Raw genomic sequence first — 22281 nt, forward strand, 5'->3', positions numbered from 1 at the left:
AGTGTTAAATGGAAGAGAGAGAGAGTGTGTGTGTGTGTGTGTGTGTGTGTGTGTGTGTGTGTGTGTGTGTGTGTGTGTGTGTGTGTCTGAGCCAGGATCAAGTCATGGGATAAAGAAGTAACCAGCAAGAGCAAGTCTAGTAATTAGAGAAGCCAGAGGCAGAGGCACAGTCAAGGGTACTCAGTTAACCTGCATTTATTTCAGTGCACAAGGTTTAACAGGTAAGGCAGATGAATTCAGAATGTGCATGAGCTCTGTCGATTGTGATGTTTGTGCCATAACAGAAACATGGCTGAGAGAAGGGCAGCACAATCATGAGAAAACCTGCTGATGCTGGAAATCCAAGCAACGCACACAAAATGCTGGAGGAACTCAGCAGACCAGGCAGCATCTATGCAGCAGAGTAAACAGTCTGCGTTTTGACCCATAGCATCGACTGTTTACTCTCTTCCATAGATGCTGCCTAGCCTGCTGAGTTCCTGCAGCATTTTGTGTGTGTTGTTGACAGAAGGGCAGAAGTGGAAGCTTAATATTCCAGAATACAGATGCTATTGGCCTGACAGAAGTACAGGTAAGCAAGGAGAGGGTGTTGTCTTTTTGATAAGTGAGCAGGACTTGAGGAGCAGGTGTGTAGAGAAGTTGCTCATAGTTGTAAGAATAACACGGTTGTATTAGTGGAGATATTAATTTCCCCATTTTTGACTGGGTCACCCAGAATGTCAAGGGCTTTGACAGAGTGGAATTTGTGGAATGTACACACTAGAAATGTGTTCCTCTCTTTGCCTTTTACATTCTGAAAGCCGCCTGGAGCTAAGGACCTTTTGTAATTGTAAGTTGAAATATCTGCAGATGGCTGTCTGCCAATTGTCTAACTTGTCACAAGTGACTCACCTGGGCAGCTGGCTGTGCAGTAACGCAAAACAACAGAATCTGCTGGCCATTGCATCAGCAGACATCCCCTGCCTCAGAAGATCCAGGCAACACTACTGTACCTGCAGGGCTGGACAACCAGAGGCATGTCACCTGGTGAAGTGGAGTAATCTGCATTATCTCCTCCACATTTTCAGCTGTGCCCCAGGCTGTTCTTTGGCTATGAAACTACATTCAAAGTCAGGGTTGGGCCTATTCAGAAAAGCTCTATCCTGCACAGGTCTCACCAGTCAGTTTGGGTAGCTTGTTGGTCACTGTAAATAAGGCCCATTACTAATGCTCCTGGCTCTGTTATGTCGGGAGGCGCTTCCTGTTTTTATTTGTCTACGGGATATAGGCAGTATTGTTTATATTATCCCTAATTGGCCCTGAACTGAGTGGCAGGCTGGTCTATTTTGAAGAAAGTCAGTCACAGAGGAAGTGCATGCCAAATGACGTTGGGACATATCCTCCTTTGAAAGATTTTAATGAAGCTAATGGTTTTTTAATCATAATGTAGTTTCCTGGTAACTGATTTTAGTGATGTTGTCACTGCGCTATAGTTCTTTTCTTGCAGACTTGCTTCTCATTTTTCTACCCACTAATGCTAGAGTTGGAAGCTTTTGTTTCTGAACACTTCCTGTGTTGACTTGGCTCGATCCTGAGAGACTCTCTTTACCAAGACCACAGTCGTTCTGGTGATCAGTTTGCCTCTTGGCTCCCTTCCCTAGTCATTCTTGGGCATCTTGTGACAAGGTTTGTTTAGTCCTCAGCACAGGCTTTCATTCTCGCCACATCGTATTCCCACGTGACAGTGTGCAGCTGCAGGTCACTGATACCATTTGTTGTTTTTCATGTGTTTACAGAGGTACACAGTGTGAATAACGAAGATCCTATTCTGTATCCTCTTGCTCTGGTCTCATCTAATGCTGTGCCGTTTCTTAGAGACTGCCTGCTTTTTTAAACTCTACATATTTCCAAGTTGGGTCTGCAAGCTCTTATTCCTCTTTTTACGTGTGTTTTTGGTACTGAGGTGGATCATAACCACAGAGTGTTCACCCTTCACTCTCAGCAAGGACCTGGACCTGCTGCAAGTCACCTATCGCCGCAACAGGTGTACAGCGGATGCAATCTCACCGGCTCTCCACTTAGCCTTCGATCATCCGGACAATAGCAACATCTACTTCAGGCTGCCATTTATTGATTACAGCACAGCATTCAACACAATCATACCCTCAGTTCTAATCAACAGGTTCCAGAACCTGAGCCTGTATACCTCCCTCTGCAATTGGACCCTTGACTTCCTCACCAGACGATCACAGCCTGTGGAAATCGGAAATGTACTTCTCCTTCTGGCTGGCAGTTCACAGTGGCGCACGTCACGGAGGCGTGCTCTACTCTCTTGACGTGCACGACTGTGTGGGTAGGCGCAGCTCAGGCAGTATTTATAACTTTGCAGATGTCACAACTATTCTTGGTGATGAGGAAGTGTACAGGAGCGAGATTGATCGACTGGTTGAGTGACGTTGCAACAACAATCTTGCACTCAAGGTCAGCAAGACAAAGAAATTGATTGTGGACTTCCGGAAGTAGAAGATGAGGGAACACACACCAGTCCTCATTGAAGGACCAGCAGCGGGAAGGATAAGGAGTTTGAAGTTCCTGGGTGTCAACTTCTCTGAAGAGCTATCCTAGGCCCAATATTTTGATGCAGTCACAAAGAAGGCTTGACAGCAGCTATATTTCATTAGTAGTTGAGGAGACTTGATTTGTCGTCAAAGACTCTTGCAAATTTCTACCAAAGTACTATGGAGAGCATTCTAACTGATTGCATCATCATCTGGTTTGGAGGGGCCTGCACAGGATCAGAAAAAGCTGCAGAAAATTGTAAACTCTGCCAGCTCCATCATGGACATTAGCCTCCTGAGCATCCAGGACACCTTCAAAATGTGATGCCTCAAAAAGGCGGCATCCATCGTTAAGGACCCCCACCACACGTGATGTGCCCTCTTCTCATTGCAACCGTCAAGGAGGAGGTACAGGAGCCTGAAGACACACACTCTGTTTCAGGAACAGCTTCTTCCCCTCTGCCATCGGCTTTCAGAATGAACAATGAACCCATGTGTACTACTTCACCATTTCTCTCTCTTTTTACCCTATGTATTTAATTAAATATTCTTTTTTAATATATACTACAGTAATTTATAGATTTATTATTGTTTTTCAATGTACTGCTGCTGCAAAACAACACATACACAAGTGATATTAAACCTGATTCTGATACTTAGAAAAACATATCAGAAGGGAACCAATGAATAATTTAATGCATTCAACAGAAAACAATAAGGATCTGCGGAGGATATGACCTCTTATCATTGCTACCATCAAGGAGAGGTACAGGAGCCTGAAGATCCACACTCAAACGTTTCAGGAACAGCTTCTTCCCCTTTGCCATCAAATTTCTGAATGGACAATGAACCTATGAACACTATCCCATTACTTGTTTTCTCTTTTTTTGTACCTGTTATTTAATATGTATTTTTATATATACTGATTGTAGTTTATAATTTTTATTATTATGTATTGCAATATACTGCTGCCAGATAACAACAAGTCTCACGACATATACCAGTGACATTAAACCTGATTCGGATTTTGATTTAGGATGCTTAACAAATGTCTGGTTTGTATTTGGAATGCATTGGATGTTACAGATTTCATATTATTATTTCATAAAAATGGATAAAGATTGCAGTATCTTTAAGGAGGAAATTGACTGAATAAAGGAGAAAAAAATTGGCAGAGATGTGAGGAAATTGTCTTAAGATAAACATTCTAAATTTGCAATCCATTAAATTTTACATTAGAATTAATTTTTGGTTATGAGCAAAGCAGGCAATGTCACATTTGTTGTGCTTGCTCTGAGAAGCTGATTGAAGATTATTTTCTTGAGAGACTGAATTTTTGTGAGTATGCATTGTAGTGAAACATATTTTGTATGATTTCTTGCAGCAAGCTATATGTGGCTTTGACTTAAGGCATGTGACAGTCATAGAACTAGTTGGTGTTTACCCTGTGCTAATAGGGAGGATAAGGGAACAGTTCCTGTCACCATTCCTAGTTTTACAACTGAGGTAAGACACTACAACTTCAAATTGTTTTCTGCCATTTTAGTGCAGCCTTGCAGATTGACAATAGTTTTGCAAATCCCAAGAATGCTTGAAATGCAAGATGCTGGTCTTAATTATTTGAAAAATATTTCTTTCTTTTTAAATCTTTTTATTGAGTAAGTATACAAAAAAGGTAAGCCATATAAACATTAATACAATGTTAAAGTATAATAAAATTCCAAAAGATAACAATACCAAAAAGAAAATACTACAAACAATGTAATTTAAGCATAAGAAACCAAGATAACATAATAGTATACTAGATTTTATATATATCAATGGAAAAAAAAGAAAAAAAAACCCCCAAAAAAAAACCCACCGTGCAACTAACTAAAAGCAAAGCAAAGCAATGGGCTAACTTGAAACCAAACAGAGTTAAACTTAAAATCACGTCCTCAATCCCGACCTCCATTAAAACAGTGAAGAAAAAACAAGAAGGGTAAATATTACATTAAATGAAAATATCGAATAAAAGGTCCCCAAATCTGTTCAAATTTAAATGAAGAATCATAAAGGTTACTTCTAATTTTCTCCAGATTCAAACATAAAATCGTCTGAGAAAACCAAAAAAAGGTAGTTGGAGCATTAAGCTCTTTCCAATGTTGTAAAATACATCTTTTCGCCATTAAAGTAAGAAATGCAATCATTCTACGGGCTGAAGGGGAAAGATTACTAGAAATTTTAGGTAGTCCAAAGATAGCAGTAATAGGGTGAGGAGAGATATCTATATTTAATACCTTAGAAATAATATTGAAAATATCTCTCCAAAAAGTTTCCAAAGTAGGGCAAGACCAAAACATATGAGTTAAAGAGGCTATCTGCCCCGAACATCTATCACAGAAAGGATTAATATGCGAGTAAAAACGCGCTAACTTATCTTTGGACATATGTGCTCTATGAACCACTTTAAATTGAATTAGGGAATGTTTAGCACAAATAGAGGAAGTATTAACTAATTGTAAAATCTGCCCCCAATCATCCACAGAAATGGTAAGCCCCAATTCCTGTTCCCAATCTACCCTAATCTTATCAAATGGAGCTTTCCTAAGTTTCATAATAATATTATAAATCATAGCCGATGCACCTTTCTGACATGGATTAAGGTTAATTATCGAATCTAAAATATATATAGGAGGAAGCATTGGAAAGGAAGAAAGTATAGTACTTAGGAAATTTCTAACTTGTAAATATCTAAAAAAATGTATTCTTGATAAGTTATATTTGTTAGATAATTGTTCAAAAGACATAAGGGAACCATCTAAAAATAAATCCAAAAACCGTAAAATACCCTTAGTCTTCCAAGTTTGAAAAGCGCGATCCGTAAAAGAGGGAGGAAAAAATATGTTACCTAAAATAGGAATCGCTAACCCGAATTGATTAAGATCAAAAAATTTTCTGAATTGAAACCAAATGCGCAAAGCATATTTAACTATCGGGTTAGAGACCTGCTTAAGGCGTTTCGAATCAAAAGGAAGAGAGGAACCTAAAATAGAACCAAGTGTATAACCCTGAACAGATTGTAATTCCAATGCTACCCATTTAGGAATAGATAGTATGTCCCGGTCAAGTAACCAAAATTTCATATGTCGAATATTAATAGCCCAATAATAAAATCTAAAGTTAGGTAATGCTAAACCTCCATCTCTCTTAGCTTTCTGTAAATGTATTTTACCCAGTCTCGGATTCTTATTCTGCCAAATAAATGAAGAAATTTTAGAGTCAACTTTATCAAAAAAAGATTTAGGAACGAAAATTGGTAATGCCTGAAACACATATAAAAATTTTGGCAAAAAAAACATCTTAACTGCATTAATACGACCAATCAAAGTTAAATATAAGGGAAACCATTTAGATGAAAGTTGAGTAATATGGTCTATTAATGGTAAAAAGTTAGTCTTAAATAAATCTTTATGTTTACAAGTAATTTTAATCCCAAGATATGAAAAGTAATTATTAATCAATTTAAATGGAAATTTATAATATAAGGGAAGATGTTTATTAATCGGAAAAAGTTCACTCTTACTAAGATTTAATTTATAACCTGAGAAAAGACCAAATTGTGCTAATAACTCTAAAACAGCAGGAATGGATCTCTCAGGATTAGAAATATATAAAAGTAAATCATCAGCATAGAGTGATAATTTATGGGACTTTAATCCCCGAGTTATCCCAGTAATATTTGAAGATTCTCGAATAGCAATTGCAAGAGGTTCTAATGCAATATCAAATAATAGGGGACTAAGAGGACAGCCTTGTCGAGTACCACGAAAGAGAGGAAAAAAAGGTGAGTTTAAGGAGTTAGTACGAACCGAGGCTACAGGGGAGTGATATAACAGTTTAATCCAGGATATAAATTTCAAGCTAAAATTAAACATTTCAAGCACCTTAAATAAATAAGGCCATTCTACTCTATCAAAAGCTTTCTCGGCATCTAAAGAAATAACACACTCAGGAACATTTTGTGAGGGAGTATAAACGATATTTAACAATGTACGAATATTATAAAAAGAGTAACGACCTTTAATAAAACCCGTTTGGTCTTCCGAAATAATAGAAGGAAGTACTTTTTCTAGTCTATTTGCTAATAACTTAGAAAAAACTTTAGAATCAACATTTAATAAAGATATTGGTCTATAAGATGCACATTGAGCAGGGTCTTTATCCTTCTTTAGTATTAAAGAAATTGATGCTCTATTAAAAGATTCCGGAAGTTTACCAAGTTTCAAAGAAGCCTCAAAAACCTTATAGAGCCAAGGAATCAATAAAGAAGCAAAACATTTATAAAATTCAACGGTAAACCCATCAGGGCCAGGAGCTTTCCCCAGATTCATAGAAAAAATAACATTCTTAATCTCATCCATTGTAATGGAAGTATCTAATAAAGAAGACATATCCTGTGAAATCTGAGGGAAGTCTAACTTATCTAAAAAATCATTCATATATTTAGAATCTCGAGGAGACTCTGATTGATATAAAGAAGAATAAAAATCACAAAAGGTTTGATTAATCCCCACATGATCCAATATCAATCGATCATTTTGGTTATAAATCTGATTGATTTGAGATTTAACATAATTAGATTTCAATTGATTAGCCAGCAGCTTGCCAATTTTATCACTGTGAACATAAAAATCACTTCTTGTTTTCTTTAATTGGTTTACAATCGAGGACGAGAGTAGTAAACTGTGTTCCATTTGAAGTTCAGTTCTTTGTTTGTATAGCTCCTCAGAAGGAGCCATAACATATTTCTTATCAATTTCTTTAATCTTGTCCACAATTGCCATCTCCTCCTGCTTCTGTTTCTTCCTCAAAGCAACGGAATACGAAATAATCTGACCCCGAATATAGGCTTTAAAAGTGTCCCAAAGAGTGTTAACCGAAATATCTTCTGTATGGTTAATTGTAAAAAAAAGCTCAATCTGTTCATTCATAAAATTAACAAAGTCCGAGTCCTGAAGCAACAGCGAATTAAAACGCCATTGTCTATTGTTTGGTATATTGGCCATAATTTTAATAGAAAGCTTAAGTGGAGCATGATCCGAAATGGTTATAGAATCATAATCACATTTAATCACTGAAGGAATGAGACGAGAATCAATGAAAAAATAATCAATTCTTGAATAGGAATGATGAACATGTGAAAAGAAGGAAAAATCTTTTTCCTGAGGATGCAGAAAACGCCAAATGTCCGTCGACCCAGAATCAGAAAGGAAAAAATTAATCAAATTTGCAGATTTATTAGGTAAAGTCCGTAAAGTTATTTGAAAAATATTTGACTTCATATTCATGGAATTGACCACAGGAATAATGAAAAGATGAATTTCATATGGGCAGCCAGTGCAGAGAGTTCCCCTGTAGCAGTTCCCTCAATAATAAATATATCGCTTTGAACAGACAGGCAGGTAGGAAGAGGGGGTGGGGTAGCTCTGGTAAAAAAAAAGAAATCAAATCCTTAGAAAGAGGTGTTATAGGATCGGAAGATGTAGTATTCTTGTTGGTAGAGTTAAGAAACTGCAAGGGTAAAAAGGCCCTGATGGGACTTACATACAGGCCTCCGAACAGTCACCAGGATGTGCCACAAATTACAATGGGAGTTAGTAAAGGCATTTCAGAAGGACAATGTTATGATAGTCAAGGGGGATTTCAATGTGCAAGTTGATTGGGAAAATCAGTTTGCTGCTAGACCTCAAGAGAGGAAAGTTGCAGAGCAGGGATGACAGCAGAACATCAATGGCTAGAGTATCTGGGGGCAATTCAGAAGGTGCAAGATAGATACATCCCAAATATAAGAAATAGGGGCAGGCGTAGGTCATCTGGCCTGTCGAGCCTGCTCCACCATAATGCTAGAGAGGTAGAAATGGGGGACAAAGAAACGGCGGATGAACTTAATAAATACTTTGCATCAGTCTTAAGGTGTAAGGCACCAACAGTATGTGGCTATTATTAAGGAGAATGTGCTTGGGAAGCTGAAAGAGGTGAAGGTAGATAAGTCACCTGGACCAGACGGACTACACCCCAGTGTTCTGAAAGAGGTGACTGAAGAGATTGTAGGGGCACTAATAATGATCTTTCTGGAATGGTTCTGAGGGCTGGAAAATTGCAATCAAATGAAATCAAATCCTAAGAAGGGAGGAAGGGAAGGAAAGGAAATTATAGGTCAGTTAGCCTGACTTCAGTGGTTGGGAAGATTTTGGAGTCGATTATTAAGGATGAGGTCTCAGGGTACTTGGAAGCGCATGATAAAATAGGCCAAATCAGCATAATTTCCTTAAGGGAAAATCTTGCCTGGCAGATCTGTTTGAATTCCCTGAAGAAGTAACAAGCAGGATAGACAAAGGAAAGTCAGTGGATATTTTCCTGGATTTTCAGAAGGTTGATTAACAAGATAAGAGCCCATGGTATTACAGGGAATTCATAGAAGATTGGCTGACTGGCAGACAGGAGGTAAAGAGTCGGAATAAAGGGGGCCTTTTCTGGTTGACTGACAATGACTAGCAGTGTTCCACAGGGGTTGCTGTTGGGTTTGCTTTTCATGTTATATGTCAATGATTTGAATGATGAATTGATGGCTTTGTTGATGATACGATGATGGGTAGCAGGGCAGGTAGTGTTGAGGAAGCAGGGAGTCCACAGAAGGAATTATACAGATTATGAGAATGGGAAAAGAATTGGCAGATGGAATACAGTGTTGGGAAGTGTATGGTCATGCACTTCGATAGAAGGAATACTGTAAAGACGTAGACTATTTTCTAAACCAGGGCAAAATTCCAAAACCAGAGGTACAAAGGGACTTTGGGAGTCCTTGTGCAGGATTTACCAAAGGTTAACTTGCAGGCCAAGTTGGTGGTAAGGAAAGCAAATGCAATGTTAGCATTCATTTTTAAAGGACTAGAATATAAGAGCAAAGATATAACTCTAAGGGTTTATAAGGCATTGGTCAGACCGCACTTGGAGGATTGTGAGCAGTTTTGGGTTCTTATAAGACCTTAAGACATAGGAGCAGAATTAGGCCATTTGGCCCATCAAATCTGTTCCAGCATTTCATCATGGCTGATGCACTTTTCCTCTCAGCCCCAGTTTCCTGCCTTCCACCTGTATCCCTTCATGCCTTGACTAATCAAGAATCATCAATCTCTGCCTTAACTATACATCCAGTCAGTTTCCACAGATGCCTATGGCAACAACTTCCACAGATTCACCATTCTTTGGCAAAGAAATTCCTCCTCATCTCCGTTCTAAAAGGATACCCCTCTATTCTGAGGCTGTGTCCTCTGGTCTCACCATAGGAAATATCCTCTCCATGTCCACATTCTCAAGGCCTTTCACCATTCAATAGGTTTCCAGGAGATCACCCCTCATTCTTCTGCATTCCAGTGAATACAGGTCCATTCTTCATATGACAAGCTGTTCAAATCTGGAATCATTTTTGTGAACCTCTTTTGAGGCCTCTCCAGTTTCAGCACATCCTTTCTAAGATAAGGGTCCCAGAACTGCTCACAATACTCCAAGTGAGCCCTCAGTGCTTATAAAGTCTCAACATTACATCCTTGTTTTATATTCTAGTCCTCTTGAAATGAATTTGCCTTCCTCACCACCGACTCAACCCTTAAGAAAATAGTCTACCTTTTATTTCTTCTATCATAGTGTATTACCATACACTTCCTGATGCTGTATTCCGTCTGCCACTTCTTTCCCATTCTCCTAATATGTCTAGGTCCTTCCGTAGCCTTTCTACTTCCTCAAAACTACCTGTCCCTTCACCTATTTTTGTATTTTCTGCAAACTTTGTAACAATCCCGTCAATTCCATTATCCAAATCATCACCAGAAAATGCAAAAAGAATCAATCTCAACACAGACCCTGTGGAACACCACTAGTCACCAGCCGGCAACCAGAAAAGGCTCCCTTTATTCCCATTCTTTGCTTCCTGCCAGTCAGCCACTGCTTTATTCATGATAGGATCTTCCCTGTAGTACCATGGGCTCGCAACTTGTTAAGCAGCCTCATGTATAGCACTTTGTCAAAGATCTTCTGAGAACCCAAATACACAACATCAACCAATGCTCCTTTGTCTATTCTGCTTGTCATTTCTTCAAAGAATTCCAACAGATTTGTCAGGCAAGATTTTCCCTTGAGGAGACCATGCTGACTACGGCCATTGCCAGTGTTCTTTTCCAATCAATTCTGGCCAACTCCTCTCTTATGTCTCTGTAATTCTCTTTACTCCACTGTAATACTGAGACACCTGACTTTAGCTTCTCCTTCTCAAAATTTAAGGTGAATTTGATCATACTATGATCACTTGCCCCTAAGAAAAGATGTGCTGGCATTGGAGAGGTTCCAGAAGAGGTTCACAAGAATGAAAGGGTTAATGTATGAGGAGTGTTTGATGGCTCTGGGCCTGTACTCACTGGAGTTTAGAAGAACGATGGGGGATCTCATTGAAATCTATCAAATATTGAAAGGCCTAGATAGAGTGGATGTGGAGAGGATGTTTCTTATAGTGGGTGAGTCTAGGATCAGAGGGCACAGCCTCAGAATAGAGGAACATCCATTTAGAACAGAGATGTGGAGGAATTTCTTCAGCCAGAGAGTAGTGAATCTATAGAATTCATTGCCACAGATGACTGTGGAGGCCAAGTCATTGAATATATTTAAATCTGAACTTGATAAACTCTTTTTTGATGCCGTGAGTAATAGTTATGGGGAGAAGGCAGGAGCATGGGGATTGGTGAAAAATTTCAGCTGAGAAAAAGTATTGCAGTAACACGCATAAAACTTTGAGCCTGGAACATTGAGTCTGTGACAGTGATAATGCTGTACCTTAAAACAATGAATGTAAAAATGATTTTTGCATTATTATTTGGAAGATTAAGTAGCTGAGTAAACCTGATTGTTGAACTACATCAATTAACCTTGGTTGGAAGAAGACAACTTGGCTCATCTTGGTTAGTTCGAATCTTTTGCTTCATGGTCAGAGTATTTAGCAAAATGGCAATTAGAAACATTACTTGATACTAATTTGATAGCTGACAAAAGTTTTAAAAGCTGCTAAGAAGGGAAGAGAGCCGATTTGTGGGTCTGTCTATGTGCTCTTCAAGCTGTCCTGTGATCTATCTTGCAGGTTGCTGCTCCGGATTTCCCAGTCAAGCTTCAACATGGTCCTTGTTGATAAACATGGCAGGGATAGGGAACGCTATCCTTTCCCAGTTACCGCTGCTGAACTCTTCACATTGATTGACACATTTCCTTTGCGAAAGGAAGAAATCAAATTGCAAGCAGAAAGTGGTCAGACATGTGATTGATTTCAAAAGCTAATTTTACCCTTTATTGGAGCAACTGCAGTTTGCTATGTGAATTTTCAAGTTACGTACTTATATCTTGAAAGTGCCATTAATATATAAAAGTATGCTGTAAAACATTCCTTTTGATTGCTGAAAAATTTTGCTTAGGTGCAGCATATCAGTTTATTATCATGAATAAGTAAAGTATTGTGCTTGGTGTAATTTATGAATTTTCCTTATAAACTGCAGCACAGGAGATAAGTTTGAACACAATACACATGGAATGATTTAACTAGTTTTGGAAAATGTGCCACAATTATTAGTTTATGGTTTTCACTTTGTTCTGAAAGAGTAGATTATGTGCTTCCACTGTGATCCATATGGTGAGATGACTATTGATTCTCATTACCAGCTAATCCAACTTCTTTTTGCCACACTTAATCCTTTTTACATTGACCTGCTCAATCCCAGGCATTTAATTAAAACGTAATGTTCTGAATGTGAGGATTTAGTTTAAGTGTTCTTTATACTGACATACAACCTTAGAGAAGATGGCTGCTTTGTGTATAGAGGGTTGTTCAGGTTTAAAATTAAAACTCTCAATACCCACAGCAAATTCACACTTACACTGGAGTGTTCGAATGTGTCTGGACAGCTTGGAGTTGGCAGGAGTGTATTTTTGCCGACGAAGTTGTTTAAACGGTGAGAATAGATCTATGGGCTTGTCCTTGCTGTGTAGTAACAGTGAGGTTTAAGAATGAAACGGCATGTGTATACAACTAAGTGGCATCTGATTTTTGAAGAATTTAAAGGTGGCATGACTCTGGTCACCATTATGAGCCAGCATTCAAGCATTAAAAGTCATTCTTCTCTTAGTATTTGGAGCAGCGTGGTATCTACCAGCAGACTTCAGGTGTTTATTATCAGGCAATGCTCCTTTCCGTTCCACATGGTGAGCTTGAGACAGATACCAGACCATGTTTGGGTGTTTTAAGACAGGTAGCTTATTTTGATGTAGATTTAAGGTCCAAATAATTTATTTAATGTTGGATAGTTGATAGGGGGAGTAAATATAATGAGCAGGCCCTCTGCTGGTCTGAATATTAAATATATGGTGCTTTAGTCACATAATGATACTCGCTTGCCCAATGAATAAGATGCTGTAGTGCTTCTAAGCTTTGCTCTGGTCTGTTTTGCATCAGTTCATTCATCCAGATGAACTAGAAAGGGATGCAAAGCATATTTGCATGGAAGAAATACTGAATCTCCCTTAATTGACAGAAGTCTGGTAAGTTTCAGCTTGTATCTGTTTGGATCAACTTGTTCACTTGATGAAGGAATTCCAGTTTGGATTCAGTCCGGAAATTGTAGCAGTTATACTTGGGAGGATATGTAAGGGTTAAAATCTGTAGAAGAAATTGAATTGAACATCACACATGGAAAGGGAAAAGTGATCCATTTACATTTTTATACTAAATCCATTATATTAAAATGGATTTTAAAACCATTGTTAATTTCGCAGTATTGTCAATTCATTATTATAGCATTTATAAATAATAATAAAATGCTCAATTTGTTGTACTACAGCAGTATTAATTTGAAAAATGCAATTACATTCATACAAACATGATTGGATAGATTATCCTTGTCCATGCCTGTGTGTTGGTAGTGGTACAGTGAACACAACTTCTGAAATTGGGCTGTACTGACGCCAATGAAGGAGTGTCTGTGGCAGAGGGTCATTAGAATCAGGAGTCTGAGGATGGAGAACTCTGGTTGGAATTGCAATCAAGAAGATGATCATAGTACACACTTCACTTTTAGTTGATATATTTAAAACTGGTTTTGCCTGAGGTAAAGATGAAGCCTGGATCAAATGTTAGGTCCTTTATTTACATTGGCTAACCACATTTGTATGGCTGATGGGAATTTTTGTGTGTATGTGTCTTTTTTTAATGCTTGTTGCCCGCCATCTGGGGCTCTGGATTTACATAGATTTAAGAGTGGATTTAAGAGTGCAGTGTAACCCTTTCATTTCTGGATGTGCATTAGGATGTTTCTGAGCAATGTAATGTAGATGTGTTGAGCCTGATTGTGTTGGATGGAGCTGGCCTGTGCCCCATGATCAACTCATGGCTCCCAAAGATTTGCCTTCACCCAATTTATCTCACAGAATGACTGGTCTGTGAGGAGCAACCAGACTGCATCCACACTGACAGAATTGAGGTGATCCTGATAATCAGTAATGTACACAACAACTTGACAAATAGTTAAAGAAATTTTAAAAGTAAGTTGGTTTACTTTTCATAGCCTCAGAATAAAGGGATTTTCATTTAGAACAGAGATAAGAAGGAATTTCTTTAGCCAGAGGGTGGTGAATCTGTGGAATTCATTACCACAGATGGCTATGGAGGTGATGTCATTGGGCATATTTAAAGCAGAGATTGATAGGTTCTTGTTTAGTCAGGGCATCAAAGGTTATGGGGAAAAGGCAGGAGAATGAGATTGAGAGGGATAATAAATCAGCAAGGATAGATTGCAGCGCAGACTTGATAGGCCGAGTGGCTTAATTCTGCTCCTTTGACTTATGGTCTTGTGTTTCTGAACTGATGTCAATTACATGCATTAGTATTAAAACTGGAAAAAAAAAAAGTTTTCACTTTGTTTAATGAAGTGAAGTAAATGGGTTTATAATAGATGTGTCAGCCATGGCTGGGCATGAGGCTGAGAGGCCTCATAGAAAGGGTTTCTTGCTTCTCAGCTTCTACAGTTGCAAACCTATTTCTGGACATGCTAGTAAGTCCAGGCACAGAGTGAGAAGTTAGATGTGTGCACACAACTGCTAGCTAGTTTTGTAATCGTTCACTGTGAAGTTGTTGTCTGGCCCATTCTAGACAAAACAGAAAATGATGAAAATGGGAAGCATCTGTGAAAAGAACGATAGTTCATATTTCAGGGTGAAGACTGTTCATTAGCTCTTCTGGTTTTATATCAGCATCTGCAGCTTTTTGATTTTCGTTTAGTGTTACGTGCTTAAAGTGACTCAATTAGGAAAATATTTTTCAACATTATCTGGTAATGTTTATTTGGCAAATGTCTATCATTTAAGACTGGCACTGAGTTATGAGCAATTTTAGAAAAGGTATGAAAACAAATTTTAAGTGAATGATGCAAATCCCCTCAGCCAAATCCCACAGGTAAGAGTTATAAATCAATTTGATCGGAAGTGAAAATTCACTATAATGAAGCTAATATCGACTTGGCTTCTTTAGTCTCATCATACAAGTCAAGTTCATTGTTATTTAACTATATATGTGTATACTGTCAAATGAGACAATGTTTTGCTGGACCGGGGTATAAAGCACAGTAGCACACTTAACACACATATAACACACAATAACTTAGGAAAGTAAGATTGACAAAAGGCAAATGTGCAGCTTGGGCATTGTATGATTTTAATATTCATTTCATTTTCATGTTTTTAATATTCATTTTCATATTGTTAGGAAGAGGCTCTGACAAACTTTAAGATCTCCGGAATACAATTTAAATTCTTTATGAACTTATGGATCAGTTGAGTACTGAGCTGGTTGTGGAATGCTATATATTGAAGACAATAGTATTAGTATTGAAAACTCTGCTTGTTCTTTTTACTCCCATTCAGCTGATTAGAACTGCTCAATATTTTGGCATGTATTTGTTTCAGAAATTGCATTTAAAAAGTACTCGTGTGGTAACCTAATAGTTCTTCAGTGGAGCTAAAATAGTGAAATAGTTGACAAATGCTCTTTAATCAGAACTGGTGAAAGGGTGCTGGTAAAGGTCAGTATTCTCCTCTGCTTCTCAGAGATGCTGCCTCACCCACCATTATTGTTCTTCATGTTCAGTTTCTGTTTCTACTTTTTTCAACTTTGCTCAGTAACATACGTAATCATTTTTATCCAAGTTATGTGGAGTGCTTTGCAGATATGGATAATGAAGTAGAATGCAGTTGCCTCATATTATACAGAATACAATGGAGTTAATAATGGAAGCTACACGTTATTGTATTTCACATAGATCCTCTTACAAAGTACTTCCTTACTTTAGAATGGAAGGCAAATGTTTATGGCTGTAGAACATAGAACTGAACAGTTTGTCACATGGTGTGAGCAGAATTATCTGCAGCTTAATGTGAAAAAGACTAAGGAGCTGGTGGTAGACCTGAGGAGAGCTAAGGTACCGGTGACCCCTGTTTCCATCCAGGGGGTTAGTGTGGACATGATGGAGGATTACAGATACCTGGGGATACGAATTGACAATAAACTGGACTGGTGAAAGAACACTGAGGCTGTCTACAAAAAGGGCCAGAGCCGTCTCTACTTCCTGAGGAGACTGAGGTCCTTTAACATCTGCTGGACGATGCTGAGGATGTTCTACGAGTCTGTGGTGGCCAGTGCTATCATGTTTGCTGTTGTGTGCTGGGGCAGCAGGCTGAGGGTGGCAGACACCAACAGAATCAACAAACTCATTCGTAAGGCCAGTGATGTTGTGGGGATGGAACTGGACTCTCTGACGGTGGTGTCTGAAAAGAGGATGCTGTCTAAGTTGCATGCCATCTTGGTCAATGTCTCCCATCCACTACATAATGTACTGGGTGGGCACAGGAGTACATTCAGCCAGAGACTCATTCCACCGAGATGCAGCACAGAGCGTCATAGGAAGTCATTCCTGCCTGTGGCCATCAAACTTTACAACTCCTCCCTTGGAGGGTCAGACATCCTGAGCCAATAGGCTGGTCCTGGTCTTATTTCATAATTTCCTGGCATAATTTACATATTACTATTTAACTATTTATGGTTCTATTACTATTTATTATTTATGGAGCAACTGTAACAAAAACCAATTTCCCCCGGGATTAATAAAGTATGACTATGACTATTCAGGAACAAGCTCTTTGGCCCATCATCTCTGTGCTGACCATGATACCAATTTAAATTAATCCCTCCTGTCTGGATGTAGTCCATATTCTCTCTATTTCCTGCCTGTTCATGTGTCTGTCTAAAAAATTTTAAATATTATCATTGTATTTGCTTCTGCCATTTCCCATGGCAGTGTGTTTCAGGCAGTTATCATCCAGCATTAAGAAAAACTACTTTCTTCACTCATTTCCTTTGAACTTTCCCCCTCTCACTCTAAACCTATGTCCTCTAGTATTTGACATTTCCACTCCGGGCTGGGGGGGAAGAAAGAGTCCAAGCCTATGCCCTTTCCATGCCTCTCATAATTTTCTATACGTACTTCTATCAGGTCACTCTTTGGCCTCCAGAGGGAGTACTCTTAGTTTATCAAACCTCTCCTTATGACTAATATTCTTCAATCCAGGCAGTACCATGGTTGCTATGGTTTCTAACTCCAGAAACTAATCGAAAGAAAAACACGGGAGCTGAGGATCTGGGCCTACCTAAGGATACTTGTCTTTCGTGTGGTGCTCACGTCTGACATGATGATGTAATGATGTATGCTATTCATATAACTCTTACACATAATGAATTATGTAAACAAACTAGAATGCTTAATCAAACATTACATTTACAATGTCATTAAAACATTACTGAAATATTAAATACACTACACTCTTCTCTGCTTAGCTATATACACACACATACGACTGCTATAGATATCCACATCAGAGAAAACTTTAAATTGTCCCATTCAGGCCTAAAGATTTATTTGCTATGGAGGATGACTTACTCTTGTGGGATAACACCTTTCCTGACAAGGGGGAATTGCTCTGCTTGGTAGGTGGGACTTGTGGCTGTGAAACAACCTCAGGTTCTGGAGCCTCATCCGTGGTTGTAGGTGTTGACACTGGGACCGCAGGAGGTGGTTCTGACAGCTCTGGACTCCTTTCTTTTCTAACAATTGACCCTTCTCTCCTCTGCTGATCAATGTACTGTTTCCAGATGACATCAGACACATTCTCCACTGTGTAGGAGAGTGGTCCAGTTCTGTCCTTAATCTTTCCAAGTACCCACTTTTGATCCCCGCTGCAGTCCCTCACCAGGACTGCTTGTCCAGGAGTGAAACATCGGACCTGCTTGTTTGAAGGGCCCTGAGTTGTTTGTCCTGCATGCTGGTGAGTTGTTGGTTGTGCAGTGTTCTGCATTGTGATATGCATTGAGGAAATTGACAAGCTTCTGATTCAGTGTAAGTGTAGTGTGCTCTGCAGACATTGCTCACAGTGCGCCCTTTAGACTCTGGACAAACTTTTCATTTATAGCTAAGCAGTATGCTGCAGATGTAATGTGTCTTGTTCTATTTATTTTCAGGAATGACTGAAATTCTTCTAATCTTTTTAACACTGCTTTGAGATTTTAGAGATGTTCCTTACATCCTCACTGGTAATAATGATGTCATCTAGATAACTGCATGCTTGGACAGCCCTGCAGTACCTGGTCCATAGCTTCTGCCAGGGTGTGGGTGCAGATGCTGCTCCAAAAATAAGCCTATGCCTCTTATAGTGATAGCGCCCTTTGTGAGTGTTTATGGTAAGAAACGCCTCTTACTCTTCCATCTCTGTCTGTCTGAAGGCCTTAACTAAGACAACTTTACTGAATTGTCTCTCTTCAGAAAGGTTTGCAAAGATATCCTCTATCCTAGGGAAAGGGTATAGATCTACTTTCAGTAGTGGTTGATGGTAACCTTAAAATCACCACAGATCCTGACATAACCATTCTTCTTGGCTACTGGGACATTGTCCATTGGCTCAACCATGGAAAGAATTCCTTCAGCCATCATTGGATCTAGCTCACTGGCTACTTTATCACCGGCAACTGGATCAGATGGACTTTGCAAAACTTGGGTGTGGCACTTTCATTTAGCACTATTTTACCCTTGATGTGTTTGAGTTTTCCAGTGCTATCCTTGAACACTGCCGTGGCACCATCCAGTACCTTTCTGAATTCGCTTTCAGTTGACTATTGCAGGGAATGTGGCATGCAAATGTTGGATGGATCTCCAATCAAGTTGCAGTTGTCTCAGCTAATCATCGCCCCATAACGCTAGCCAAAATGAGCTTTGCTGATATTGTGAAAGTAACGCAGGAACATTTAGAACCAAAACCATTGTTGATTGCAGAATGCTCCAGGTTTTGTAAGTGGAATTACAAGGAAGGGGAATCCATTTCAGCTTATGTGGCTGAAATGAAGAAATTGATTGAGCATTGTCAGTTCAGGGATGGGCTTAATGACATACTGAGAGATCATTTAGTTTATGGAATCTTTCAAGAAAGCATTCAAGAACTGCTCCGTTTAAAAGTTTTATTCTAAATGTGAGTTGTGCTTCAGTTAGGAGCTGTTTTTGAATGCTTGGCTTTCAGAGCTAATGGACCACTTGCTGTCTCTCCTGGAAATCACCATCCTTTCTTTATTTTTAAAGAACTCTTCATGCAGCAAATGCCTGATCAAGTTAGCATAGCCCTTGCTAATACACATGTGAATGACTAGAGAGCTTGCTAAAATGGCTGAGAGTCTCCATTCAGCCAGGCAGAGGTGCATAATTCTTCCTTATTTCCTTGCCTCAGTAAGCCTGGTCAGTAGAGCTGCCAACACACGCAAGCCTACGGCTGCAAATCAGACGATGCCAGATCTGTGTTTTTACCAGACTTGCTTTGGTACAACTGCCAAGAAGTGCTGCCCACCTTGCAGCTTTGACAGTGCCAGTGCACCGAGACACCTGAGGTCTGTAAGCACCCTGGGTTCCAGCTGCCATGGTTGTCTACTGTTCATTCCGACACTCTTTCAGAGCGCTGCTTATTGTGTGACACAGGTGCTCAAATGAGTGTGCTGCCAGCACTGGCTATTGATCGTAAGGCAAAGAGTGACGGAGCCTCACTGGAGGCTGCCAACAGCAGCAGGATCCAGACTTACTGGACAAGTCCGGTGGTGCTTTGCTTCAGTGGGCGGCGTTATATGTGGGATTTCATTCTGCCTAAAGTGGCTAGATCACTGTTTGGCACAGATTTCCTGTGTGCCCAAGGACCTTAAGAACTGCTGGCTTGTGAGTGTCAAGCAAGTACTTTGGGTAGTTAACTCGCATCCCAGTAAGTTCCCCGCAGTGACCCTGTCAATCCCATCCACCACCGCTTACGAGTTCATTTGACTGCTGGGTGAATTCCCAAAACTCTCCAAGCTCACATTTGTAACTACAGTCACAAAACTACTAAGTAACTACTAAGCTTTGTGTTCCGTGTTTGGTTGACAATAAAGTTGGTTGTTATGGTTCCCCTTGAACTTAAAACACCTCTGCTGTTTTATTTATGAAAAGCTACAATAGTATGGTCCAATCTGTAGTTAGACAATCTACATTTTTTTTCAAGAAACCTACCAAATTTGGGCCTTTCTCAGGCCTGGTGCTGTGGAAATCCCAGAAAATATTCAGCAAGTTAAAATTATCCACTAATACCCTGTGTTTATTTTTTTAAATATTTCCATGAGCTGCCTGCATTTGTTCTCTGGTTCTCACTGGCTCTTGTGAAGTTTACAGTATAATGCCACTATTGTTGTTATTCCTCTCTGCGCCTTGTGGTGCATCGGGTGGCAACCTTGCTGTCTCTTTAGCATTTGTCTGCTGTTTATGAGGCCGAGTTGCTAGCTTGATGTTCAGCTTGGCACAGGTGGAAAGCGTGTAAGGAGCTGGCTGGATCTGAACCTGGAACCAATCACCTCGAAGTTTGGTGCAAATGCCACACCACCACCAGCCGGCACTAACCCCATTATAGTGTAGATCTAACTTTTCAGTTCTAACCATGTGGCCTTGCTTGATGAGCTCTCCAAAATGTTCTCTTAGTGCAGCCATGATATTCACCTCAATGAGTAATGTCACTCCTGCACCACTTTTATATCCCACTCTGTCACATCTGGCACAGCTATAGGCCGCTCAACATCCAGGCTGTCCTGCACTTCTCTCAACTACGTTTTTGTATTGGCTACAATATTGTAGCTCAATGTACTAATCAAGGCTCTAAGCTCAGCTGCCTTATCTTGCACTAAAATAAATAACTTCATACCATCATTCTTGTTGTGCTCTTTATCCTGGCCCTGCTTGTTTTTCAAATTATGTCACTTAACCCTTCCCATCTCCAAAATCACTCCTCTAGCTCCCTACTGTTCTGGTTGATGCTTTCTCCCCACTTATTAGTTTAAACTTTCCTTAGGAGCACGAGAAACCTCTCTGCAAGGGTATTCGAGCCCCTGAAGTTTAGGTGCAACCCGTTCCCCTTGTACTGGTCTGATCTGCCCCGGAAGAGTTCAATGATCCAGATATCCGAAACCTTCCTTTCTTGCGCCAAGCTGTTCAGCCACACATTTAACTGTACGATCTTCCTATTTTTGGCCTCAAGCATGTGGCAATTCTAGAGTTCCTACCTTTTTTTAAAAAAAAACGTTTTACCCAACTCAAAATTTCCTTCTGCAGGACTTTGTTGACTCTTCCTGCATATTCTGGCCTTTTCAGTATTGAAGCTGGAATGCATCGTCATGGCACTGGTTTGAGCTGTGCGCTGCCATGCCATGAAATTCCCTTAGCGTAAAAATCATTAACAATCCTCTAAAGGCAACATTGTTAATGATGGAATGATTTGGGGAAAAAAATAAACTTTGGTTTTAAAGACCAAAAAATATTTTGTTTGCTGATAGTGGCAAGAATGATAGATTATTGTAATGTTCAATTGTGTGCCTCTTTACTTCCTGGTCAATGTTTGCAATTACCCCTTGACCATGAACCTTTGGCAACATCACAAAAATAGCCCCGATTAATGTTTTCTTTCTTATAATTAATTCAGGACACTTCACAGAATACTAATCATTTTAAAGGTATAGCCATCAAGTGAAGCAGACTGAGACAATGAATTAATCAGACCACAGGATGCAGATATAATGTAGTTCTCACTTTAAAACCATTCACCAGTTTGGGAGGTACTGTCAAAGTAGCAGGTAGTGCTGGTAGGAGATACATTCTATAGTTGCAGTGTTCTGGTGCTGGAGAGAGTGGATGTTTAGGCTAGTGATTACTTGGTACAGCATAGTATTGACTTTTCCTAGTATTGTTAGAGCAGCACTTATCCAGACTCTTCCTCTTCCTGCTATGTGCCTTGTAGATAAAGACTTTGGGGAATCAGCATACCCAATTTCTGCTCTGCTCTTGTTGATACAGCATGTTTCTAGTAAAGTGTTTCCAATAATACTTTTGATGCGTATATGTGAAGAGTACCTCAACACGTCTTAGAAATGGTCATAGACTATGGAAACTTGATGTGATGCAACTTCACATTGCCTGAGTGCGTTCTAGGCTGTGCGGTACACTGGCATAGCTTTTAATTTCCTGAGAAGAACAGAAGTGTGAAATAATCAGCTAACATTTCCACCATGGACCTGCCA

The 22281-nt window shown here is 39.5% G+C and overlaps 1 protein-coding gene across 1 annotated transcript in view; it reads left to right on the top strand.

Moving 5' to 3' along the window:
• Positions 1-13379, top strand: part of srpx (sushi-repeat containing protein X-linked) — a 98903-nt gene extending 85524 nt beyond the window's left edge. The window contains exons 9-10 of the mRNA XM_063049878.1: positions 3922-4043; positions 11704-13379. Coding sequence (XP_062905948.1) covers positions 3922-4043; positions 11704-11884 — 303 coding nt within the window. The 3' untranslated portion in view covers positions 11885-13379. The remainder of the gene's footprint in view (positions 1-3921; positions 4044-11703) is intronic.
• Positions 13380-22281: the final 8902 nt, after the last annotated feature.

This window comes from Mobula hypostoma, chromosome 6 (assembly GCF_963921235.1).
Source record: "Mobula hypostoma chromosome 6, sMobHyp1.1, whole genome shotgun sequence".
Lineage (NCBI taxonomy): Eukaryota > Metazoa > Chordata > Chondrichthyes > Myliobatiformes > Myliobatidae > Mobula > Mobula hypostoma.